General features: G+C 31.0%; 1 protein-coding gene across 1 annotated transcript; it reads left to right on the top strand.

Annotated features, from left to right (window-relative positions):
* Window positions 1-3,538: 3,538 nt before the first annotated feature.
* Window positions 3,539-19,623, top strand: LOC120357112 (cytochrome P450 6k1-like). The gene is made up of 6 exons (XM_039446828.1): window positions 3,539-3,873; window positions 4,321-4,551; window positions 4,830-5,081; window positions 18,207-18,428; window positions 18,717-18,968; window positions 19,333-19,623. The coding sequence occupies exons 1-6, from the start codon at window positions 3,555-3,557 to the stop codon at window positions 19,497-19,499; spliced, it is 1,443 nt and encodes a 480-aa protein (XP_039302762.1). The 5' UTR covers window positions 3,539-3,554; the 3' UTR covers window positions 19,500-19,623.
* Window positions 19,624-23,447: the final 3,824 nt, after the last annotated feature.

Raw genomic sequence — 23,447 nt, 5'->3', positions numbered from 1 at the left:
TTTAGCCATGTCCTATTCCAATGAAGAAGCATATGATATGCTGCTAATTTTAGGTGAGTGTCGAGGTACATTCATTGCAGCGGAAAGATTGTGGCGGGAACGTTATCCTGATCGGACTCCTCACTCGCGAAATGTTTTTTCACGTTTGGCTAAACGAATCAAAATTAAAGGTGTCGTTCAGCCTCAACATAACAAAGGTACACAAATTCGTCGTCCGATTATGGATGAAAGAACAGTGGAAATTCTTGCATCGACAGAATTGAACCCTTATGATTCTTTAAGACGACGAGAACAAGATTCTGGTGTTAGTAAAATCAGTGTTTGGCGCATTCTAAAAAATAACAAGTTTCACCCTTACAGAATGTCTGTTCATCAAGCGTTGAATTATAACGATATTAGACAGAGACTTGTATTTTGCAACTTTATAAGACAGCAACCACTTGATTTCCACTTGAAAATTTTATTTTCTGACGAATGTACACTTAAAAGTGATGGATCTGTTAATACTTGGAACTCTCGTTATTGGGCACAAAATAATCCTCACTGGTTGAGAGAAGTAGATCATCAAACCATTTGGAAAGTCAATGTTTGGTGTGGAATTATTGGAAGTCAAATCATAGGTCCTGTTTTCTTTGACGAAAATCTAAACGGTGATAGATATTCCGCCTTGATAATGACAGATCTTCCTGTCTTACTAGAAAATATTCCTCTGCAATTGCGCCTGAACATGTGGTTCCAACAAGATGCATGTCCGTCTCATACATCGAGAGTTGCTCGTGCGGCATTAAATACTATGTTCCCCGACAAGTGGATAGGCAAATACGGTCCAATCAATTATCCACCCCGATCACCAGATCTCACCGTCCTTGATTATTATTTCTGGGGAAGGATAAAAAACTTGGTCTATCATGAACGTCCGACTACGAGGGATAATATGATTCGTAGAATAAGTGAAGCAATTCGATCCTTACGTGCCGAGGAAATTCTTCGAGCAACCAATGATTTTCAAAATAGAGTTGATGCTTGCATCGCAGAGAATGGTGCTCACTTTGAACATTTAGTCGCTTAACAAAACATACACTCATTCATTCCCGAACGTGAGAGGCAAGGGGACTCACGTGAATCAAGCACCCCAAACGTGAGAGGCAAGGGGACTCACGTGAATCAAGCACCCCAATGGGATGAAATTCTCGTCACGTCCACGTCGTTCATTCTGGATAATGCTAAGCACGGGAAAATGCATACAGTCAATCTGGACATGATTGATCATCAAACATAATCAATCCAGTTAATAAACAAAAGCAGAGTACATAAAACTTTGACTCCCCTTTTCCTCCCCCATACACATACGCATGCACGTATGCACACACCCACACACAAGATTAAATCCGACTAAGTAACCACCACATGGTACATCTTGAGTAATGCTGATGCTGGCGGTAGTGTAACTTTTAAGCCGCACAACTCGGAAAGTAGTCAACGAAAATAAACATTCTTATAGTGTTTTGGAAAGGTCTTGACACCAGCTATTAGATTCTGGAATCAAAAATAGGGTGTTCCATTTAAAAAACTTAATGTGATTTCGATCTGACCTTGGCGACGCCATCCAAGGTCAAACTGATAAGATCATTGAATAGATCTTTTGAAACCCTACAACTTTCGTCTGAACATATTTTTGATTGGTCCTAATCCTGCGAAGAGAAAAGGGGTGTACGGGTGGTCTGAAACACCCTGTATATATATTCCGAGAACAATGTTTGATTTTTTTTTTTTATAATAGCCGGGTGATAGTGTTATTTATAAAAGAGAAATCGTGGAGTTCCGGATATAAGTGTTGTAAATTTTACAGACAATCCCTTAGCTTGTTTAGCATAATTTATACAATGGATGCGAAAATGGAAATCGTGAAATCCTCCGGATGTAACACGTTTTATAACGCGAAAAAAAAATAAACGTTTTCTATGCGATATTTTCTTTTCATTATGTTAAAATGCATTAAACAAGCGTTAATCTGCAATAAAAGAAATAATAAAAATAAATAAAAATAAAAAAAACAAGAATATTGCGTTATACAACGCGCATTTAAAAAAAAGGAAACGTTCTTTATACGATATTTTACTTGTAATATATTAAAAAAGAAAAAACATTGAACAATCGTTAATCGGCAGTAAAAAGAAGAATATTGCGTTCATTAACGCGCATTTAAAATGAACCTTTCTCTATGCGATACTTCACGTGTATTATGTTAAAAAGCGTTGAAAAAGCGTTAATCTGCAGTAAAAAAAAAAAAAAGGAAAAAGCCCAAAACATTTCGTTATTTAACACGCAATGCAAGTTAACTGTTCTCTGTGCGATATCTCACATGTATTACGTTAATATGCACTGAACAATTGTTAATCATCAGTAAAAACCAAAATCTTGTCTTCTTTAACGCACAAATTAATTGAACGTTGTCTATACGATATTTGATTTGTATTACATGAAAAAAAAAAAAAAAAAACATTGAACAAGCATTGATCACCAATAAAAATATACTGAGTTCATTAAGGCGCATTTTTCGTAAAACTTTCTCCATGCGATATCTCTTATATTGTATTAAAAAAAAAAAAAAAAGCGTTATTCTGCAGTAAAAAGCAGAATATTACGTGTTTTAACGCGCATTTAAAATAAACTTTTTCTATACAATATTTTACTTGTATTATGTTAAAAAAGAAAAAAAAAACATTAAACAAGCGTTAATCTGCAGCAAAAAACCAAAATATTTTCTTCCTTAACGCGCATTTAAATTAAACGTTCTCTATGCGATATTTTATTTGTATTACATGAAAAAGCATTGAAAAGTGTTGATCTTAAGTAAAAACAATTATATTGCGTGCTTTAACGCGCATTTTAAATGAACCATTCTCAGTGCAATATTTCACGTGTATTAAAAAGCATTAAACAAGCTTTAATCTGCAGTAAAAAAAAAATATTGCGTTTTTCAACGCGCATTAAAATGAAACGTTCTCTATGCAACATTTCACTTGTGTCATGTTAAAATGCGTTGAACAAGTGTTAATCTGCAGTGAAACCAAAACATTGCGTTATCCAACGCGCATTTCAAATTTAACGTTCTCCATGCCATATCTCATGTGTATTACGTTAATGAGCATTGAACAATCGTCGCTCTGCAGTAAAAACCAAAATATTGCTTTCTTTAACGCGCATTTAAAATATAACGTTCTCAATGCAATTGAAAGAGCGTCTTGCGCAGATTAACTCCATTCAAATTACCCGCCATAACATGATGGCGCACCGTAGAGAATTAACGCACTAGCCTCAAGCCCCGAACTCGCTAATTGGTTGCTTGAGTTAGATGCATTCGCCCCCTGGGGCATTGGACGCGAAGACTCACTCGTGGTACTTGCGTGATAGAGATACGAAGCTCTTGTAACAAGAACGAATAAATACTTGTGAAAACGATAAACGAGTTGAATACTTTTACATTACATAATTTATATATGCGAATATTAATTAAAATAAAGTGAAAAATTAGGTACACAATAGATTTGATAATGGCCACAGCATTCGGCATACAATCAAATTGTATAAAACAGCAAAATCATGAATTCAAGTATTGGGGAAAACAAGTCTTCGGAGAGGCAAGTATTTGGAAAGTTCTCTTCATGTTTTCACCTAATATAATGAAATTTTTTTCCATTCCCTTTACGGATAAAAAAACAAGTAAATTTTTTATGGACTTATTTCAAGAAAATATGAATTATCGGAAAAATAATAATATTATCAGCGAGGATTTCATGAATGCGCTTATACAATTGACGGAGAAGGGATATATTAAATATGACAACAAAAAAGACGTTATCGGCGATTTATGTAAGTATTTCAATCATGTAATATTACTTTAAAATAAATCGCTTTTTTTGCTTTAAGAAAAAAACCCTCAAGTTTGTGTATTAAACACTCACGAAGAATATTAAAATTTGAAGAAAAAGCGCCCAAATTTGGGTGTGATTTCGGACACCATCAATTGATGGTTACACTCATTTGAGGGTAACGCACAAAAAGAAAAACCCTTACGATAAAATACACCCAATTATATAAATCTTGACGGATCAAAACGATAAATTGAATGTTAACCCTCAAGTGGAAATCGATTTGGAAATGAATACTCAATTTATGTATCATTTCGGACCGCGAATGCCTAGTTCTAATCTGAAAAATTATGAATATGTGTAATAATCGTGAAATTAACTTCTTTTAACGTGTCCATATAACATTAAAATAAAAAAATTGTTGAAAAACCGTTTTATGTGTCTACAGCAGACGTAAACAAACTAACCATAGCTGAAGCGGCTGCACAAGCTTTCGGTTTCTTTTTGGCTGGCTACGAAACATCAGCCACAACAGCTTCGTATTGTTTATACGAATTAGCTTGCAATCCTGATATACAGGATAAAGTTCGCACAGAAATTGATGAATTATTAGAAAAACATGGTGAGATATCGTACGAGGCTGCAAATGAAATGAAATATTTTCAAAACGTAATAAATGGTAATTATATTAATCTGAAAACAATTACTTGTTTATGTGAATCTTCATACAAAAAATATTATATCTGTGCATGTCTATGCATACACATTATTCGTGCTTTATATATTATACTCTTTCTACTATATTTATTATTTTGATTGTATCGAACAGGTATCTATGTGTTCGATACAATCAAAATAATAAATATATTAGAAAGAGCGTAACATATGCATAAAGCACATATAATGTATACTCGTATGCACACGTATAATACCTTTATATGTTTTTACTTATTGCAGAAACTTTAAGAAAATATCCCCCACTATCCATTTTATTTCGGAAGTGCACTAGAGATATAGATCTCTCAGATACAGATATCCACATTTCAAAAGAAACTATAGTCGTTATACCGGTGCTTGGATTGCACCGCGATCCAACTATATATCCGGATCCGGATAAATTTGATCCGGAACGATTCACCGAAGCCAATAAAGCAACAAGGCACTCGTTTGCATATTTACCATTTGGTCAAGGACCACGGATGTGCATGGGTGAGAATAATCTTATTTAACTTGTACATATTTTCTATAAAAGCTTTCTTTAAGCATACAACTTAATTCTCACAGAAATTTTTTTTACAGACATACAAGGTGTTCATTAATGATTGTATAACCTTTTACCATAAAAGCGCGTCTTAACTATGACTTACCGACTGCACTCCATATAATTTATATGAAGTGAAGTCGTAAGTCACCTCTTATGGTAAAAGATGTATACAATCGTTAATAAACATCCTGTATTTAATTAATAATCGTCTAAGGTATTTTGTACCCAAGACGTTTACACATGTACGCTAAGCATACGTATAAAATCTGGAATGTGTCTGTAAGTTATATCGTTATTTTCTGTTTTCAGGTATGAAATTAGCCTTCTTGCAAATAAAGATGGGACTTGCAAAACTGTTGTTGAAATATAAATTCAAACCACATCCAAAGACTTCAATCCCGTTAACGTTAGATAAAACGTCAGTTTTAATAGTTGCCCCAAAAGGTGGAATACATCTAACCATTGAGCAACGATAACGGTCTTTGTTCATTTTTCCTAAAAAGGTTCGAGATATTGTTATAAATAATATTTCAAAATCTTTCTTGTAATTAGTTTTAAGTATTATAATACTACTTTGTACCATATAATAAAATGTTTCGTTAATATGTAAATGCAATTTACTTCCAATTTATTTTAAACCTATTATATGTAAATAAATAATGACAAGATTTTAGATTACTAAATACCTTTAAACTGTTTGAACAGCCGACAGTTGAAGTTATTTTTTTTTTTAATTTTGAAATATCATTTTTAAGATAGAAAAGTATTATTCTTTAGGTCATTTTTATATTCTTCTGAAGTAATGACGTATGCCGGTTTCGGTGGGCGGCCAAGTGCTCTAACTATGCAAATATTTTCTAGAAATGTTAAAGTATATCCATGAATTGTTGAAGAATTTGTTTATGCTTGTAAAAGTAACAAAATTAATTTTAACACAAATTCTCAGTCGTACGCAGAAGATAATGTGTTTATAAATATGAAGAAGGTAACACTTAAAAATAACATAATGGACAATTAATACACATAAACACACCGAGAAAAATATCTAAAGAACGAATTATAAAATTAGAATTATCCTTTCAAAAGTAACGTTCAAATATTTATAAAAATTTAAATTAGATAATTTTTTCAATATGTGAAGATATAAGGCTGCACTCTTCTTCAGAGCTTTCGGGCACCCGGTTTCACGTGCTACCTGTACTCGCGGAAAGTCGTAATGCGACGTTGACTGCACGACAGGACTATCACTCCACTCTTGGTACCGTCTTCCGATTTATCGCTGTGGAAAGACTGCTAACGCCGGCACACATAAATACCCTATGATCAGAAAGTACCGGGAATTTTTAAATAAAACAAAATAGAGTTAAATTTCAGGCAAATTTATTTTATCTCCTTCAAAATATGATCCATCTGAAGCAACACACATGTGCCAACGCTTGACCCAGTCCTCCATGCATCCCTGGTAGGCCGACGAAGGGATGGCCTTTAGTTCCCTCGTCGCATTCTCTTTGATCTCCTCGATCGACCGAAATCTCTTTCCACGAAGTGGCAACTTCAACTTGGGGAACAAAAAAAAGTCGCACGGGGCCATATCAGGTGAATACGGTGCTTGCTTGATGGTATTTACTTGATGTTTGGTCAAATAATTCAGTACAATTCGGGCTCGGTGCGATGGTGCGTTATCATCATGCAAAATCCAAGAATCCATACCCAAAACATCAACCACAATATGCTGTGCCGTTCCATATGCAATGCCAAGTTCACTAGACATCTCTCTTAAGCTGGTATGACGATTTTCAAGCACCATTTCTTTCACTTTCTTCGCGTTTTCATCGGTGTTCGACGTCGATGGACGTCCGGAACGAGGGAAATCTTCCACCACTGTACGACCACTTTTAAAGTCTTTATACCACTCGTATGCTCTTGTTTTTGATAGAGCAGATTCGCAAAATGCTTTTTGCAACATTTTCAGTGCATCGGCACACGAAATTTCGTTCGCAACACAAAATTTCGAACAAACTCTTTGTTCAACAAAATTATTCATGGTAAAATGCGGCAAAATGAAAAAAGTTGACTGATGTAAACAAACGCCAGGCAGACACTAATGATCGGATGGCACTAAAACCTGACAGATGTGCGTCTTAAGATCGTACCAACATAAGAAAAAAAAATAAACCGGTTCCCGCATGCGCGGTACTTTTAAATAAAAAATTCCCGGTACTTTCTGATCATAGGGTAGGTTAAAGTCACTAGATTAATAAAGTACCGCAATTCATAAGACTCAATGTATAAGGATTTGGAGCCAAAATGGCGTCGGAAAGTGTAAAGAGTGCACACTTTCATAATGTATGTATCTACACATTAAGTGCAATTATTTACCGTGAGACACCGTGAGATGCGTTAGATCTGTTGTGTTATTGTTGTACTCTGAGAAATTAAACGTTTAAAAACATGCCTAATTTCGAATAAATTAAAACCTTTAGACTCTATTAAAGTGTTTTTAAATAATTGTCGTACAGACTTTGTGCCATCATGCCACAATATTGTTGTTAAACTTATCAAAACATTTATTATAGGACGCATCCATTTTACCTTCAAAAAAATATATTAATATTAACACATATAGAATACGCATATATAATATTAACGCATATTGAACACATATAGTAGTAAAAGAGTTGCAATAAAGTCATATGTGAATAAGAACCATTGTAAACAAAATTAATTTATATAGTTTATGATTTTCTTTCTTATTTAAATACATTTATACACATATGCACGTTTTAAATGTGCCGCATGTTGGAGCCAAAATGGCGGAATGATTGCGGTACTTTATAAATCTAGTGACTTTAGGGTAGGTGACCCGCGACGAATGTATCTTCCCGCGCTTGCAGACCGCTCGATCGGTCCGCTCATGCACACGGCAGATTAATGCTCTTAGGAGACGTTACGAGGTTACGTTGCATGTGACATATTTTATAAGCCATTGTGGACTAAATTGGCACTCGAGGACAGTGTTGTCAGATAGCTTATGCTGAATGTCCCCAAATTTTTCATGACTTTTCCTCAAATTTCTTCAAACAAAAGTTTCCTGGCGGAGCGGGGGGGAGGAAGAGAAGGAAAGTTTAATTTTAATAGTGCTTTTCAGTGCAGTACATTTTTAAAGAAAAACATACATAGCACGTATATGCAGAACCAACACCAAGAAGAAATATTAATAATTAAAAGTAATAATTAAAAACTTACCAGAAAATTCTGGAAGTAATTCCCAAGATTTTTTATATGTTCTTTTTATCTTAGACATATTATTATTAATTTATATAAGTTAACTTTAAAGAGGCATATACACCCAGAAAGCCAAAAAAATGGCAATTTTATAAATTTTTTTTTTTTTTTTTTTTTTTGGAACTGTTGGAGATACCAAATTGGGTTTTTTTTTAGTTAAAAATATATATTTTAAAGAAACTTCATGATTTTTTTTATTAAGAAATTGCGTAAAATGATAGAGATATGGTGTCGTGAAAAGGCAGCTCTGAAAAAATCGCCTTAAACGGTACCAGGTGTACCTTCGCCAAAAATCAACTGAAACAAAAACTGTTTATGGAATCTTAAAATATATAATAATATCTTTGGCCTATTGGGGCCGATTTCAAAAATATCAATTTTTGACAAACTGACGGGCGTTTAAACTTAAAGTTGCGATTTTCAAGACAAAATTCGTTCGTTTTCTTGCTCCCCCCTAAAAACTAAGAGGTTTAAAAAAAAAACCCCCTGATACGCGATAGACAATCATGTGTAGAATAACCAGTATAAATTTCAAGCAAATCGGTTCAGTGGTTGTTAAGATATTTTTGGTACCAGTTTAAAAAATGTTTTGAGAAAAACGCGTTTGAATATTCAACATATGTTTTTGTTAAGAAAACATGAAATTTTTTTAAACTACACAGAGTCGTCAATTCCAGGGCCATAATACAAGTCCTCTGCAGTAGATGCGATGCACATATCGTCTAAATTTTGTTGTCAGCGACGTATTCGCGCTTCTTTCGTCTGTTCCTGTGCGCGTACTTCGGCTTGCGCTATGCGGCGATTATCTTCGCGCGTAGCATATTGGTGTGCATTCGGTCTGAGAGAAATGCCCATAATGCTCATTATTAGTAATATTGAAGTTATACCATCGTTGAATATGCAAGCAGCTGTGTCTGCAGTAATTCTCCTGTAATAGCACCGCTGTGCATTGTTTTTGAGACTATTTTCCAAATTATAATGTTAAAACTTTTATTGCTATTCTGAGTATAGCCACCAACACAGCACTTCAATAATGCGTCTCTACTGAGGTATTAGACACGAAACCGAAGGGACGGGTCGTGGTCCAATCACGATATATCAGCGGCGCGCGCGCGCGGTACGGCGAGCCAATGTACTATCAGGGCTATAACTTCATCATTTTTCGGAATTTTGATTTGAAATTTTCCCCAACATTCCCGAATTATTAAACATTATAAATATGTAATAATCAAAAAATCAATTTTTTTTACCTTCCTGGATGTATATGCCCCCTTAAAGAGATTCTAAAGTGAAACAAATTACCAACATTTTGTCATTTAAAAATGTTTTTATCTAGTAAGTTAATATATTAACATTAAGTTAATATATTAATATTAACTATAATAAGTAATTAAAATATATTAATTAAAATAAATTATTTTCTTAGTGATTTACGGTTTCATGAAAACAGCTTTCAATGCTCTATCAAATAAATGCAGAACTTATGATGGGTCAATCACTGACGAAATTTATAAATTAGAAGTACAAATTACAAATTATGATCCAGCAGATAATATTAATTTTGAAAAAAGATTAAAAAATGAAACTAAAACGGTGATACTGTGCTGTAACCATGCGTGCTCTCTCCTTTCGCACATGTGTACAAAACGTACAGTGCTGTAAGAGAGGATCAAATGAGATTAAGTAATATGCTAAAAAGTATATTACAGATTATAGATTGTTATGAAAAACAAAAATTATTTTTCATGGATAGAGAGAAAAAGTTATTTTTCGCTTGTAGTCAACTGACTAGTACCTCACTTTTTAAAAGCATAACAAATAATATATAATATTAAGCGTAAATTGTAAGGAGACGTTTTATCTCTTTACACTAGCTTATCGTGTTTCTGTGTAGTGTTATGTGGCGCCACGTAAAACGATAATATCGTTGATTAATCAATCGCACATGAAATACCGTTAACGATTCATTTAATTACTCAATTAGTTTAATCGCGCTTTATGCAATTTAATGTTAATATCGCGTGGCACAAAACGGCGTGCGTTCCACAATGTCGATAATAATGTTTACGTATAGTGTACACAGAGTTAAATAACAAATACTCGATGTGATAATTAAGAGGCTTTAATTAATCTAAGAATGTTAATTCAAATTAACGACTAGTAAGAGGATCGATGGGGTCAAAACGTTGTATGTTGCTTTTCAATTTCCTTTTTCGTATGTGACGCATACGAGCTGTTAAAAAACAATCTGCGAGAGAGAATGGTACTTAGAGAGTATTTTAAAGCGCGTGTACTCGTATATACGCTCACCTGTTGACAATCGATACTGAAATGTCTTTTCATTTATATTGAACGTGACAATTTGAAAACCTTTTAAGTCTAAGCATTGAGTGTCCGCAGATTAATTTCTTTATAGATTCTTTGATAAATCTGAAAAAAATGATCTTTCCTCTCAAATTTTGTTGAAAAAAAAAAAATCATTTTGTAGATTTTGATTTTTAAGATTAGGTATTTTAATAATTACCTTTCACATATAATCTTTATTAATGAGAAATTCATTTAAAATTAGTTTAATCTGTTATCGAAATTTGATACAATAAAGATAAACCACCTTCTATAGTTATATATTAATTCGTAAAATGATATAATTAATCTCACTTAAATGTTTATGGAATTCTAATAAACTCAGAATTAATGTATACATTATGATACGTACCTTAAGATAAAATATATTCATAAGAAGAAAAGATGTTAAAAATATAAATCTAAAGTAGAAATATTTACAATTAATGAGACGTTATTCTATTTAATTCTAATATGTTCCTTTCATATGTCATTACATGTATGTTATTCACATAATTGTGTACCTATACCTATACATATATACCAAACATCTCAGCGAAGGTGTAATATTGTACTCGCCTCTGTAATAAAATTGATATATATTTATTTACAACTAAATTATTAAAATTACAAGTATTTTTAATTCGTAACATGTGTGCGGTTACAAAATTGAATTTATAATGTTTTTATTAAGTAAATTCGTACATTTCGCATATAATACCTTATCAAAGGTAGAAATATAAGACGTTAATGACGTAGACTGCATTTAATAATACGATCAAAGAATAACATGTAATATTTATTTATCCTAAATTGATATTTACTGTAATAAATATCACAAAATTGTATTTGTGTAATAATATTACAATTAAATCTCAATTAAGGTGAATAAATATTATATGTTCTTCGCTCGCATCGTATTATTTATACTGGCCGCGTCACTAATGCCTAAATTGACGTTGGAAATAAAACGTTACAAAACGTCGTAAATTAACTATAAATTAAACGGATCATTTCTGGTTCCCGTGACCTTACAGAAATGTTTCTGGAATTACATCTATGCATACAACGTTTCGCTAACGTTGTATGCAAGTTTTGCAAACACCGCAAGAATGTTGGAAATGGTATGACGTCGTATATATGTATATATATAAGGTATAATTGAATCGGGACATTTCTGGTTGTTTACCGAACATTTATGCGACAAAACGTCGTATAATGCAACGTTACATAAACGTCGAATGATTTTGATTAGCAGGGGATAACTTTCAAGCATCACATGTCTTATTTTCGTTTGCAATTGATACGATATATCAGGTACATACATATGAATCGATATATCAGGTACATACATGTGATTCAGCGTACACGTCTCAAAGGAATAAATCTATAAAACGGTGTCACTGATTTATTGATTTGTTACGCAAGAAGATCAAAAATAATTTTACGAGCTGTTGCGTAAGCAGCTTGCCCCTCTTATTAACGCGTCGGATTATTATCATCTAACCGACAAACAAGTTTATTAATTGCATACACTGTTTATCATATCAAGAGATACTTTTGAATGAAGTATCGAACGAAAACAGAAAGGTAATAAAAAACTTAGATTAACGTTTTTTCCTTGTATTCAACGTATAAATAGTGAAGCCGAAAACGCAGTCTCAATGAAGCCGCACGTTGCACGGTGTGATCGCGGGCGTTATTATTACGCGTTATTATTTTGGAGTAACACTTGGAGTCCACAACCTTTAGAGGCACGGGCGCAATTTTGTATATTGTGAATTTAAAGTAAGTACTTTAAATTTAACCCTTAAACACGTAAGTGGGTCTGAGAGACCCCATATGAAGTTTTGAACGCTTGCTATGTGAAGACGGAATGAGATAGGAGGTTCGGACCAAGACGTAAAGAAAGTTTGAAATCTCTTCTTTCGATTGATATGGTTGATCAACTTTTTTGGTCAACTAGGATTCGAACGGCACGGCAGCAAAGTTTTGTTAGGGTCAATGCGACCTATATAGTGTGTAAGTGAAACTTTTTTTGTGAGTATTTTACATAAAAAAACTGGACAAAATACGTTCGAACAGGTCGGTTTGCGAATGTTACTCGCATATACATTGTTTAAAGTTGGAATACTATAAAATGCTATAGAAAAAGGAGTTTTTCCGAAATATATCACGAAACACATCAATTTTCAATTTTAGACACGATTTAATCAAAAATACCTCATATTTGCCTTGTTACATAAGTACATTTTTTAATAGAAATGACAATGATATAATTTTTTTTTTAAGTACGAATCTTTAGTTTTAAAACGCCGTATTGTAAAGTTTTTCAAAGTTTTTTGTTGCAAAGATATGATTTTTTTTAAAAAAGTAGATTTTTAGATGCCCAAAGTACCTCATATTCTCCATGTTACATAATTATACTTTTTAAAAAGAATGACTTTGCCAAATTTTATTTTGAAAGTGTGACTCTTTAGCTTTAAAACGCCGTATTTGAAAGTCCTTAAATGTTTTTTGTTGCGAAGATATGATTTTTTGAAGGAAAAATGGATTTTTGACTAATTTCTCATTTTTGCTTAATGGTTTTTCTTTTATAACTTCACAATGAATTATTTTTCGCCAATGCCGATTGTGCAGTCACACTCCTGAGATTTCGAACTTTTGTTTAAAAAAAAAGTCGTAGAAGACTATTGATTTTAATCAAAGATATAGCTTCTCAAAGTTGAAAAAGTCTCCCAGATCCAGAAATGTGTTTCCGTATTTTACAGGATCGGTGTGTTTAAGGGTTAATGCTCTAAATATAATTAAAAATATTATTTTTGAAAAATTTTAAATCCAAAATAAATTAAAGTATATTTAATTTTAAAATATATTTTAAATTAAAAACATTTTCGATATATTATTTACATAGTAATAATTCTATTTGTCGGTGATTCTATTTTACAGATGTAAGTATATGTAATTTTGAAAAATATGATAGATATTAATTTCTTTTTAATTTCAATCTACCTTGTGAAAGCCTGCAATGTAGCTTTTAAATAATATAATTGAATTTAATATGTAACGTAATGTGTATAAATTCAGTGTATAAAGTTATGTAAGGGATATAAATGTGAGCTATTTGTGTTACAAATGTTGCACGCTTGGTATGTTTCTTTTATATAAAGCTTACTAGCAGTAACAGTTATAAAATATTTATTACTTAAGATGTAATTTATAAAAATTTGATGACATTGAATAATAAATCGAAGAAGAAGAGGAGTAGTAATCCACAAAAACAAATTTAAAAGATAGTTTTGTTTAAAAAATAAAATATATTGTTATGAAATAATGTATTTTTATGTTTCTATGGGTTATATTATAAGATAATATTACATTTTGTCCTTAATCATAAAATTTTACAAAAACAACGATTAATTGATATGTTTTAGATAAAGATATCCATCCAACATGTTAAGTAAATTGATTGGGACTTTAGTTACCGTTTTATATGTTTTGTACATTCTTTACAAGTATGTGCGCTTTAACTTATGGACAAAAGGGGAAACTTCTGATAAAAAACCCGTTGCACCTGTAAATGATTTAATATCTCTTTTGAAAGGAAATTTATCAATCGGTGAGTATCTTTATAATAATAAATGGTTGTACTTGCAATTTGTTTTACCCCTCTCTTTCTTCATCTTTCCTCCCCCGTTCTTTTTATCTCTGTCAATGTTCCTAGTTATCAATTATTACACAATAGAGATGCGACAAATATTCGACATTGTGTCTATTCAGCAATATTTTTACTATTCAATCAAGCACCAAATATTAAAGCTATTATTCGACCATAAACCAAATAATTTTAAAAGTAAAAAAATTGAAAGAAATTTAGAAAATAATAGACTTATTACCTCAACCATAACTTTATTTTATGCTAGAAATCTTTATGTATTTTTATATCTAATAAAATTAAATTATGTAAAGCACAGTTTGTTATATAATGTACGTATTTATTTAGTACAATTTTAAAACAATAGTATTAATTCAAAAAAAAATTAAACTTATTACATCAATCAAGTAAAATTGCAAATTGCAAGATTCTAACAAATTTTTTATACAGCGAAATAATTGCTATTTATTGAAATATATTTTTTCATCTAGAAATAAAAAAGTTAAAATTTCTTTAACAATTAATGTTTAAGAATAAAATTTTCTTTTTAAATAGAAACAATAGTATTCAAATTAAATATTAATTAATTTTTATTTTTGATTATAAAATTAATCATGTATTGTAATTAAAATTAAAAAGCAAATTATGATGTATAAAAAAACGAATTTCTCTGAATTGGAAGAGAGCAATGTACTTTTTTTTCTCTCATAGTTTTTAACCGTGCCGAATTCGTCGAAAATTCAGCTATTTGGTTCATGACTTTGCCAAATGTACGGTATTTGTTTAAATGCTGTATATAGATATTCGTCGTATCTCTATTATCGTATCTCTAGTCAATGACATTAGACAATAACTACAATCTTTGATTGACCTCTTGTTATCTATATTAGTTTTATTTTTCTTATCTATGATTAGTTTTACGATAGAATAAAGTCACCACGCAGCTATTAAAATGTTTCTTATAAGTATATAAATTGAAGAATATATTTCAATTGTTTCAATTAATTTAGATTAACATTTTTTGAAAATTGATTGAAGTCTAGATAAAATCCATAAATTTTTTGTATAAAGATGTATAAAAATAACCAAGAATTATGCATACATGAAATTTTTTACATTAATTACCTTTACATTTCATGGGTATACAAAATATACATCGATTTTTATCAGATCGATGATTTAATAGTTATCGCTACATTATTACATCTTTAATAGAGGAGAAAAGGATATTATGGCCACAATATGGCTATCCCTATTATCTCAGATTATCAAGTGACGTATTCTAACAATTGCTTGTGGAGTTGTTCGTTTAGTAGCTCACCTTTTTTTAGTGATGCTAATATGCCAATACATAATAACTGACAATTGTTATAAGGCATTTTTACATTTGAGTACTTCTAAACTTTTTCAAGGTATACTTTTAAACTTTAATTACACATATTTCTTCGTTATTTTAAAACTCGAGGGTATTATTACACGAACGTATATACGCTCGAATATTTTTTTAAATATGTAACTGTTTATTTGGCTGTACATATTTTGAGTTATACAAAGTTAAAGCAATAACATGGAATTTTGTTAATATGATTTTTTTAAGCAAAATTTTTATATCGAAATATTTCTTTGATAAATCGATTGTCATTGTAAAAAGCACTATTCAGAAACATTAGAGACTTCATTTTATGCTTATTGTTTAATGATAAACAGAGATAAAATGATATTTCGAATGAATTTTCTAATGGTATTTCTGAAATTTCTGAACGTAGAAAAATTCAAAATCAGGAAAATTCTAAACAATAGAAAATTAAAAATATATAATTTTGTAACAAGATATTGTGTTTCTTATAAACTAAACTAATTTTTTAAAATTATTTTTATAATTAACCGTATTACAACCACGTTTTTTCTTTCATCGATTATACAGTGCATTAGATTTTGATGAATCACGTTCTAAATAATAAATATTTCACTTTGAGTCTAGAATATGTCAAACAACACTCTGACGAACGTTCAAGTTTCAATAGAAAATATTAATTATAAACAATGTGATTCAATAAAATGTAAATGGGTGTGCCATATTACCTTAAATTTTCTCCTCTATTTAAAAAGATGCCCATTAATAAAAGATTTGTTAACAGGTGACGTCTTCCAGAATGCACATTTAAAATATACAGCTTGTGGAATTTTTGGAATATACGCCTTTTTTAAACCAACTATGATCATCACTGAGCCACATATTATTCAAACAGTGTTAACAACAGAGTTTAAGTGTTTTCAAGATCGCGGAGAATTCTGCGATGAAAAAGTCGATTCTTTGTCGACGCACTTATTTTCAATGAGTGGCCAAAAATGGCGTAATTTACAAAACAAATTAACCCCATATTTTAATTGTATATTCTTAAAATCCTGATAATATTATTATTTTGTCGGTAATTCACATTTTCTTGAAATAATTCCATAAAAAATTTACTCGTCTTTTTGTCCGTAAAGGGTATGGAAAAAAATTTCATTACATTAGGTGAAAACATGAAGAGAACTTTCCAAATGCTTGCCTCTCCGAAGACTTGTTTTCCCCAATTCTTAAATTCATGATTTTGCTGTTTTATACAATTTGATTGTATGCCGAATGCTGTGGCCATTATATAATATCGATCTATATAATGTTTTGTTTGAGCTTTGCCCTCTAAATTTTTTTTAAGTTCTTCGCTGCATTCCTTTATAATCATAAAAGATTGTTTTATTTTTCCTAAATTAAAATATGGGGTTAATTCGTTTCGAAAATTACGCCATCTTTTATATCGATATAAAAGATATGTTTGAAAGGTACTTTTTTTTATTCTTAAGATTATTTATTCTTAAATAATAAAATCATCTTTTTTTTATTTAATTTTAAGTGAATTTAACTTTAACCTATTTTTAGGTTGAACTTATCTTAAACTACATAATTTTAAACTACATAATTTATATACGAACGTTAATTAAAATAATGTGAAAAATTAGGTACACAATGGATTTTATAATGGCCACAGCATTCGGCATACAATCAAATTCTATAAAACAGCCAAATCATGAATTTAAGTATTGGGGAAAACAAGTCTTCGGAGAGGCAAGCATTTGGAAAGTTCTCTTCATGTTTTCACCTAATGTAATGAAATTTTCTTCCATACCCTTTACGGACAAAAAGACGAGTAAATTTTTTATGGAATTATTTCAAGAAAATGTGAATTACCGACAAAATAATAATATTATCAAGATTTTATGAATGTTCTTATACAATTGATGGAGAAGGGATATGTTAACAACAAAAAAGACGTTATCTGCGATTTATGTAAGTATTTCAATCATGTAATGTTACTTTAAAATGAATCGCTTTTTTGCCTTAAGAAAAAAACTCTCAAGTTTGTGTATTAAACACTCACAAAGAATTTTGAGTGTTAAACTCTTAAAAAAAACGCCCAAATTTGGGTGTGATTTTGGACACCATCAATTGATGGTTACATTCAACATTGAGGGTTAATGCACAAAAAAAATACCATTACGACAAAATACACTCAATTATATAGGTCTTGACGAATCAAAACGATAAATTGAATGTTAACCCTCAAGTGGAAATCTATTTGGAAATGAATATTCAATTTATGTGTCATTTCGGACCGCGAATGCCCGCGAATGTTCTAATCTGAAAAATTGAGAATATGTGTAATAATCGTGTAATTAACTGCTTTTAACGTGTTCATGTAACATTAAAATAAAAAAATTATTGAAAAACCGTTTTATTTGTCTACAGCAGACGTAAATAAGCTAACCACAACTGAAGCGGCTGCACAAGCTTTCGATTTCTTTTTGGCTGGCTACAAAACATCAGCCACAACAGCTTCGTATTGTTTATACGAATTAGCTTGCAATCCTGATAAAGTTCGCACAGAAATTAATGAATTATTAAAAAAACATGGTGAGATATCGTACGAGGCTGCAAATGAAATGAAATATTTTCAAAACGTAATAAATGGTAATTATATTAATCTGAAAACAATTACTTGTTTATGTGAATTTTCATACAAAAAATATTATATCTGTGCATGTCTATGCATACACATTATTCGTGCTTTATATATTATACTCTTTCTACTATATTTATTATTTTGATTGTATCGAACAGGTATCTATGTGTTCGATACAATCAAAATAATAAATATATTAGAAAGAGTGTAACATATGCATAAAGCACATATAATGTATACTCGTATGCATACACATGCACACGTATAATACCTTTATATGTTTTTACTTATTGCAGAAACTTTAAGAAAATATCCCCCACTATCCATTTTATTTCGGAAGTGCACTAGAGATATAGATCTCTCAGATACAGATATCCACATTTCAAAAGAAACTATAGTCATTATACCGGTGCTTGGATTGCACCGCGATCCAACTATATATCCGGATCCGGATAAATTTGATCCGGAACGATTCACCGAAGCCAATAAAGCAACAAGGCACTCGTATGCATATTTACCATTTGGTCAAGGACCACGGATGTGCATGGGTGAGAATAATCTTATTTAACTTGTACATATTTTCTATGAAAGCTTTCTTTAAGCATACAACTTAATTCTCACAGAAATTTTTTTTACAGACATACAAGGTGTTCATTAATGATTGTATAACCTTTTACCATAAAAGCGCGTCTTAACTATGACTTACCGACTGCACTCCATATAATTTATATGAAGTGAAGTCGTAAGTCACCTCTTATGGTAAAAGATGTATACAATCGTTAATAAACATCCTGTATTTAATTAATAATCGTCTAAGGTATTTTGTACCTAAGACGTTTACACATGTACGCTAAGCATACGTATAAAATCTGGAATGTGTCTGTAAGTTATATCGTTATTTTCTGTTTTCAGGTATGAAATTAGCCTTCTTGCAAATAAAGATGGGACTTGCAAAACTGTTGTTGAAATATAAATTCAAACCACATCCAAAGACTTCAATCCCGTTAACGTTAGATAAAACGTCAGTTTTAATAGTTGCCCCAAAAGGTGGAATACATCTAACCATTGAGCAACGATAACGGTCTTTGTTCATTTTTCCTAAAATGGTTCGAGATATTGTTATAAATAATATTTCAAAATCATTCTTGTAATTAGTTTTAAGTATTATAATACTACTTTGTACCATATAATAAAATGTTTCGTTAATATGTAAATGCAATTTACTTCTAATTTATTTTATACCTATTATATTTAAATAAATAATGACAAGATTTTAGATTACTAAATACCTTTAAACTGTTTGAACAGCCGACAGTTGAAGTTATTTTTTTTTTTATTTTGAAATATCATCTTTAAGATAGAAAAGTATTATTCTTTAAGTCATTTTTATATTCTTCTGAAGTAATGGCCTAAAGTATGCCGGTTTCAGAGGGCGGCCAAGTGCTCTAACTATGCAAATATTTTCTAGAAATGTTAAAGTATATCCATGAATTGTTGAAGAATTTGTTTATGCTTGTAAAAGTAACAAAATTAATTTTAACACAAATTCTCAGTCGTACGCAGAAGATAATGTGTTTATAAATATGAAGAAGGTAACACTTAAAAATAACATAATGGACAATTAATACACATAAACACACCGAGAAAAATATCTAAAGAACGAATTATAAAATTAGAATTATCCTTTCAAAAGTAACGTTCAAATATTTATAAAAATTTAAATTAGATAATTTTTTCAATATGTGAAGATATAAGGCTGCACTCTTCTTCAGAGCTTTCGGGCACCCGGTTTCACGTGCTACTCGCGGAAAGTCGTAATGCGACGTTGACTGCACGACAGGACTATCACTCGACTCTTGGTACCGTCTTCCGATTTATCGCTGTGGAAAGACTGCTAACGCCGGCACACATAAATAGGTGACCCGCGACGAATGTATCTTCCCGCGCTTGCAGACCGCTCGATCGGTCCGCTCATGCACACGGCAGATTAAGGTCAAGACCTATATAATTGAGTGTATGCTCGTGGGAGACGTTACAATGTTACGTTGCATGTGACATATTTTATAAGCCATTGTGGACTAAATTGGCACTCGAGAACAGTGTTGACATATAGCTCATGCTAAATGTCCCCAAATTTTTCATGACTTTTCCCCAAATTTCTTCAAACAAAAGTTTCCTGGCGGCGGGGGGGGGGGAAGAGAAGGAAAGTTTAATTTTAATAGTGCTTTTCAGTGCAGTACATTTTTAAAGAAAAACGTACATAGCACGTATATGCAGAACCAACACCAAGAAAAAATATTAATAATTAAAAGTAATAATTAAAAACTTACCAGAAAATTCTGAAAGTAATTCCCAGGATTTTTTGTTTTTTTTTTTATTTTAGACATATTATTATTAATTTATATAAGTTAACTTTAAAGAGGCATATACACCCAAAAAAATGGCAATTTTCTGGAATTTTCTTTTTTGGAAACTGTTAGAGTTACCAAATTGGAGTTTTTTTTAGTTAAAAATATATATTTTAAAAAACTTCATGATTTTTTTTTTATTAAGATATTGCGTAAAATGACAGAGATATGGTGTCGTGAAAAGGCAGCTCTGAAAAAATCGCCCTAAACGGTACTAGGTGTACCTTCGCAAAAAATCAACTGAAACAAAAAATGTTTATGGAATCTTAAAATATATAATAATATTTTTGGCAGATAATTTTAATCTACAACGTTCACAAATAACTCACGTAACAGTATTATTATAATATCGTTTTCGAGAGTGCAGAATTAATTTAGCCTTGCTCGGTCAACGAACCGTGGTCTTGGCAAATAATTTAGCTTAGCTGCCTCCCGTTCTCAAATGTTGTGGCTGAAGAGCGTAGAGCGTCACTTGTAAAAAAAATAGCCTAGGGCATAGCTGTAAGGCCGCGAATGGCGTGAGGAGCTCGAGAGGGGAAATCGGCTCGAAATATGCCACTAGCTCTGATTAAAAGAACTGCGAACGACGCTCATAGTCATTTCTTACGAACCATTTGGTGAATCCGGTGGTCCATCTTACCGAATCACATTCTCCGGGAATAACAATTAAAAAATCGACTTGTGAATTGTGCATGAGATCAAACAATTGTATCACGCGACAATAATACGCATTATCATCGCTCGACGATAGCTTCATCTCTGATGAGAGTGAATTTCAACGATCTTCGCGCAGTTGACGCTAGCTGACGAAACCTCTGTCAGTAAACGGTGATCGCCATTCGATTGATCTGTATCTGGTAAGTTACACGTAAAGCGTACAGACTGTAATACTGATGATGCGTAACGCTTCGAAATCGTTCCGTTTCTTAAATGCGCGTAGGAGTATGTATTTTTTGTTAATTAATACGCTTGTTTATATATAAAATTAACCGAGTGTTAATAGAAACCAATTGTGTTTATAAAATACTTAAATTTGTTATATAATAAAAATCGCCGTATTTGAAAGTCCTTAAATGTTTTTTGTTGCGAAGATATGATTTTTTGAAGGAAAAGTGGATTTTTGACCAATTTCTCATTTTTGCTTAATGGTTTTTCTTTTATAACTTCACAATGAATTATTTTTCGCCAATGCCGATTGTGCAGTCACACTCCTGAGATTTCGAACTTTTGTTTAAAAAAAAAATCGTAGAAGACTATTGATTTTAATCAAAGATATAGCTTCTCAAAGTTGAAAAAGTCTCCCAGATCCAAAAATGTGTTTCCGTATTTTACAGGATCGGTGTGTTTAAGGGTTAATGCTCTAAATATAATTAAAAATATTATTTTTGAAAAATTTTAAATCCAAAATAAATTAAAGTATATTTAATTTTAAAATATATTTTAAATTAAAAACATTTTCGATATATTATTTACATAGTAATAATTCTATTTGTCGGTGATTCTATTTTACAGATGTAAGTATATGTAATTTTGAAAAATATGATAGATATTAATTTCTTTTTAATTTCAATCTACCTTGTGAAAGCCTGCAATGTAGCTTTTAAATAATGTAATTGAGTTTAATATGTAACGTAATGTGTATAAATTCAGTGTATAAAGTTATGTAAGGGAGATAAATGTGAGCTATTTGTATTACCAATGTTGCACGCTTGGTATGTTTCTTTTATATAAAGCTTACTAGCAGTAACAGTTATAAAATATTTATTACTTAAGATGTAATTTATAAAAATTTGATGACATTGAATAATAAATCGAAGAAGAAGAGGAGTAGTAATCCACAAAAACAAATTTAAAAGATAGTTTTGTTTAAAAAATAAAATATATTGTTATGAAATAATGTATTTTTATGTTTCTATGGGTTATATTATAAGATAATATTACATTTTGTCCTTAATCATAAAATTTTACAAAAACAACGATTAATTGATATGTTTTAGATAAAGATATCCATCCAACATGTTAAGTAAATTGATTGGGACTTTAGTTACCGTTTTATATGTTTTGTACATTCTTTACAAGTATGTGCGCTTTAACTTATGGACAAAAGGGGAAACTTCTGATAAAAAACCCGTTGCACCTGTAAATGATTTAATATCTCTTTTGAAAGGAAATTTATCAATCGGTGAGTATCTTTATAATAATAAATGGTTGTACTTGCAATTTGTTTTACCCCTCTCTTTCTTCATCTTTCCTCCCCCGTTCTTTTTATCTCTGTCAATGTTCCTAGTTATCAATTATTACACAATAGAGATGCGACAAATATTCGATATTGTGTCTATTCAGCAATATTTTTACTATTCAATCAAGCACCAAATATTAAAGCTATTATTCGACCATAAACCAAATAATTTTAAAAGTAAAAAAATTGAAAGAAATTTAGAAAATAATAGACTTATTACCTCAACCATAACTTTATTTTATGCTAGAAATCTTTATGTATTTTTACATCTAATAAAATTAAATTATGTAAAGCACAGTTTGTTATATAATGTACGTATTTATTTAGTACAATTTTAAAACAATAGTATTAATTAAAAAAAAAATTAAACTTATTACATC

Source organism: Solenopsis invicta, chromosome 3 (genome assembly GCF_016802725.1).
Source record: "Solenopsis invicta isolate M01_SB chromosome 3, UNIL_Sinv_3.0, whole genome shotgun sequence".
In the NCBI taxonomy this organism is placed as follows: domain Eukaryota; kingdom Metazoa; phylum Arthropoda; class Insecta; order Hymenoptera; family Formicidae; genus Solenopsis; species Solenopsis invicta.
Note: the sequence above shows the minus strand (reverse complement) of the source record. Positions and strands in the feature narration are given on the sequence as shown.

Bases quoted from the DNA above. Each gene is read 5' to 3' on its own strand.
- LOC120357112 (XM_039446828.1), top strand. From the start codon at position 3,555: ATGGCCACAGCATTCGGCATACAATCAAATTGTATAAAACAGCAAAAT. The intron at 3,874-4,320 runs GTAAGTATTTCA...ATGTGTCTACAG, and splicing joins AGACGTTATCGGCGATTTAT to CAGACGTAAACAAACTAACC. The intron at 4,552-4,829 runs GTAATTATATTA...TACTTATTGCAG, and splicing joins TTTTCAAAACGTAATAAATG to AAACTTTAAGAAAATATCCC.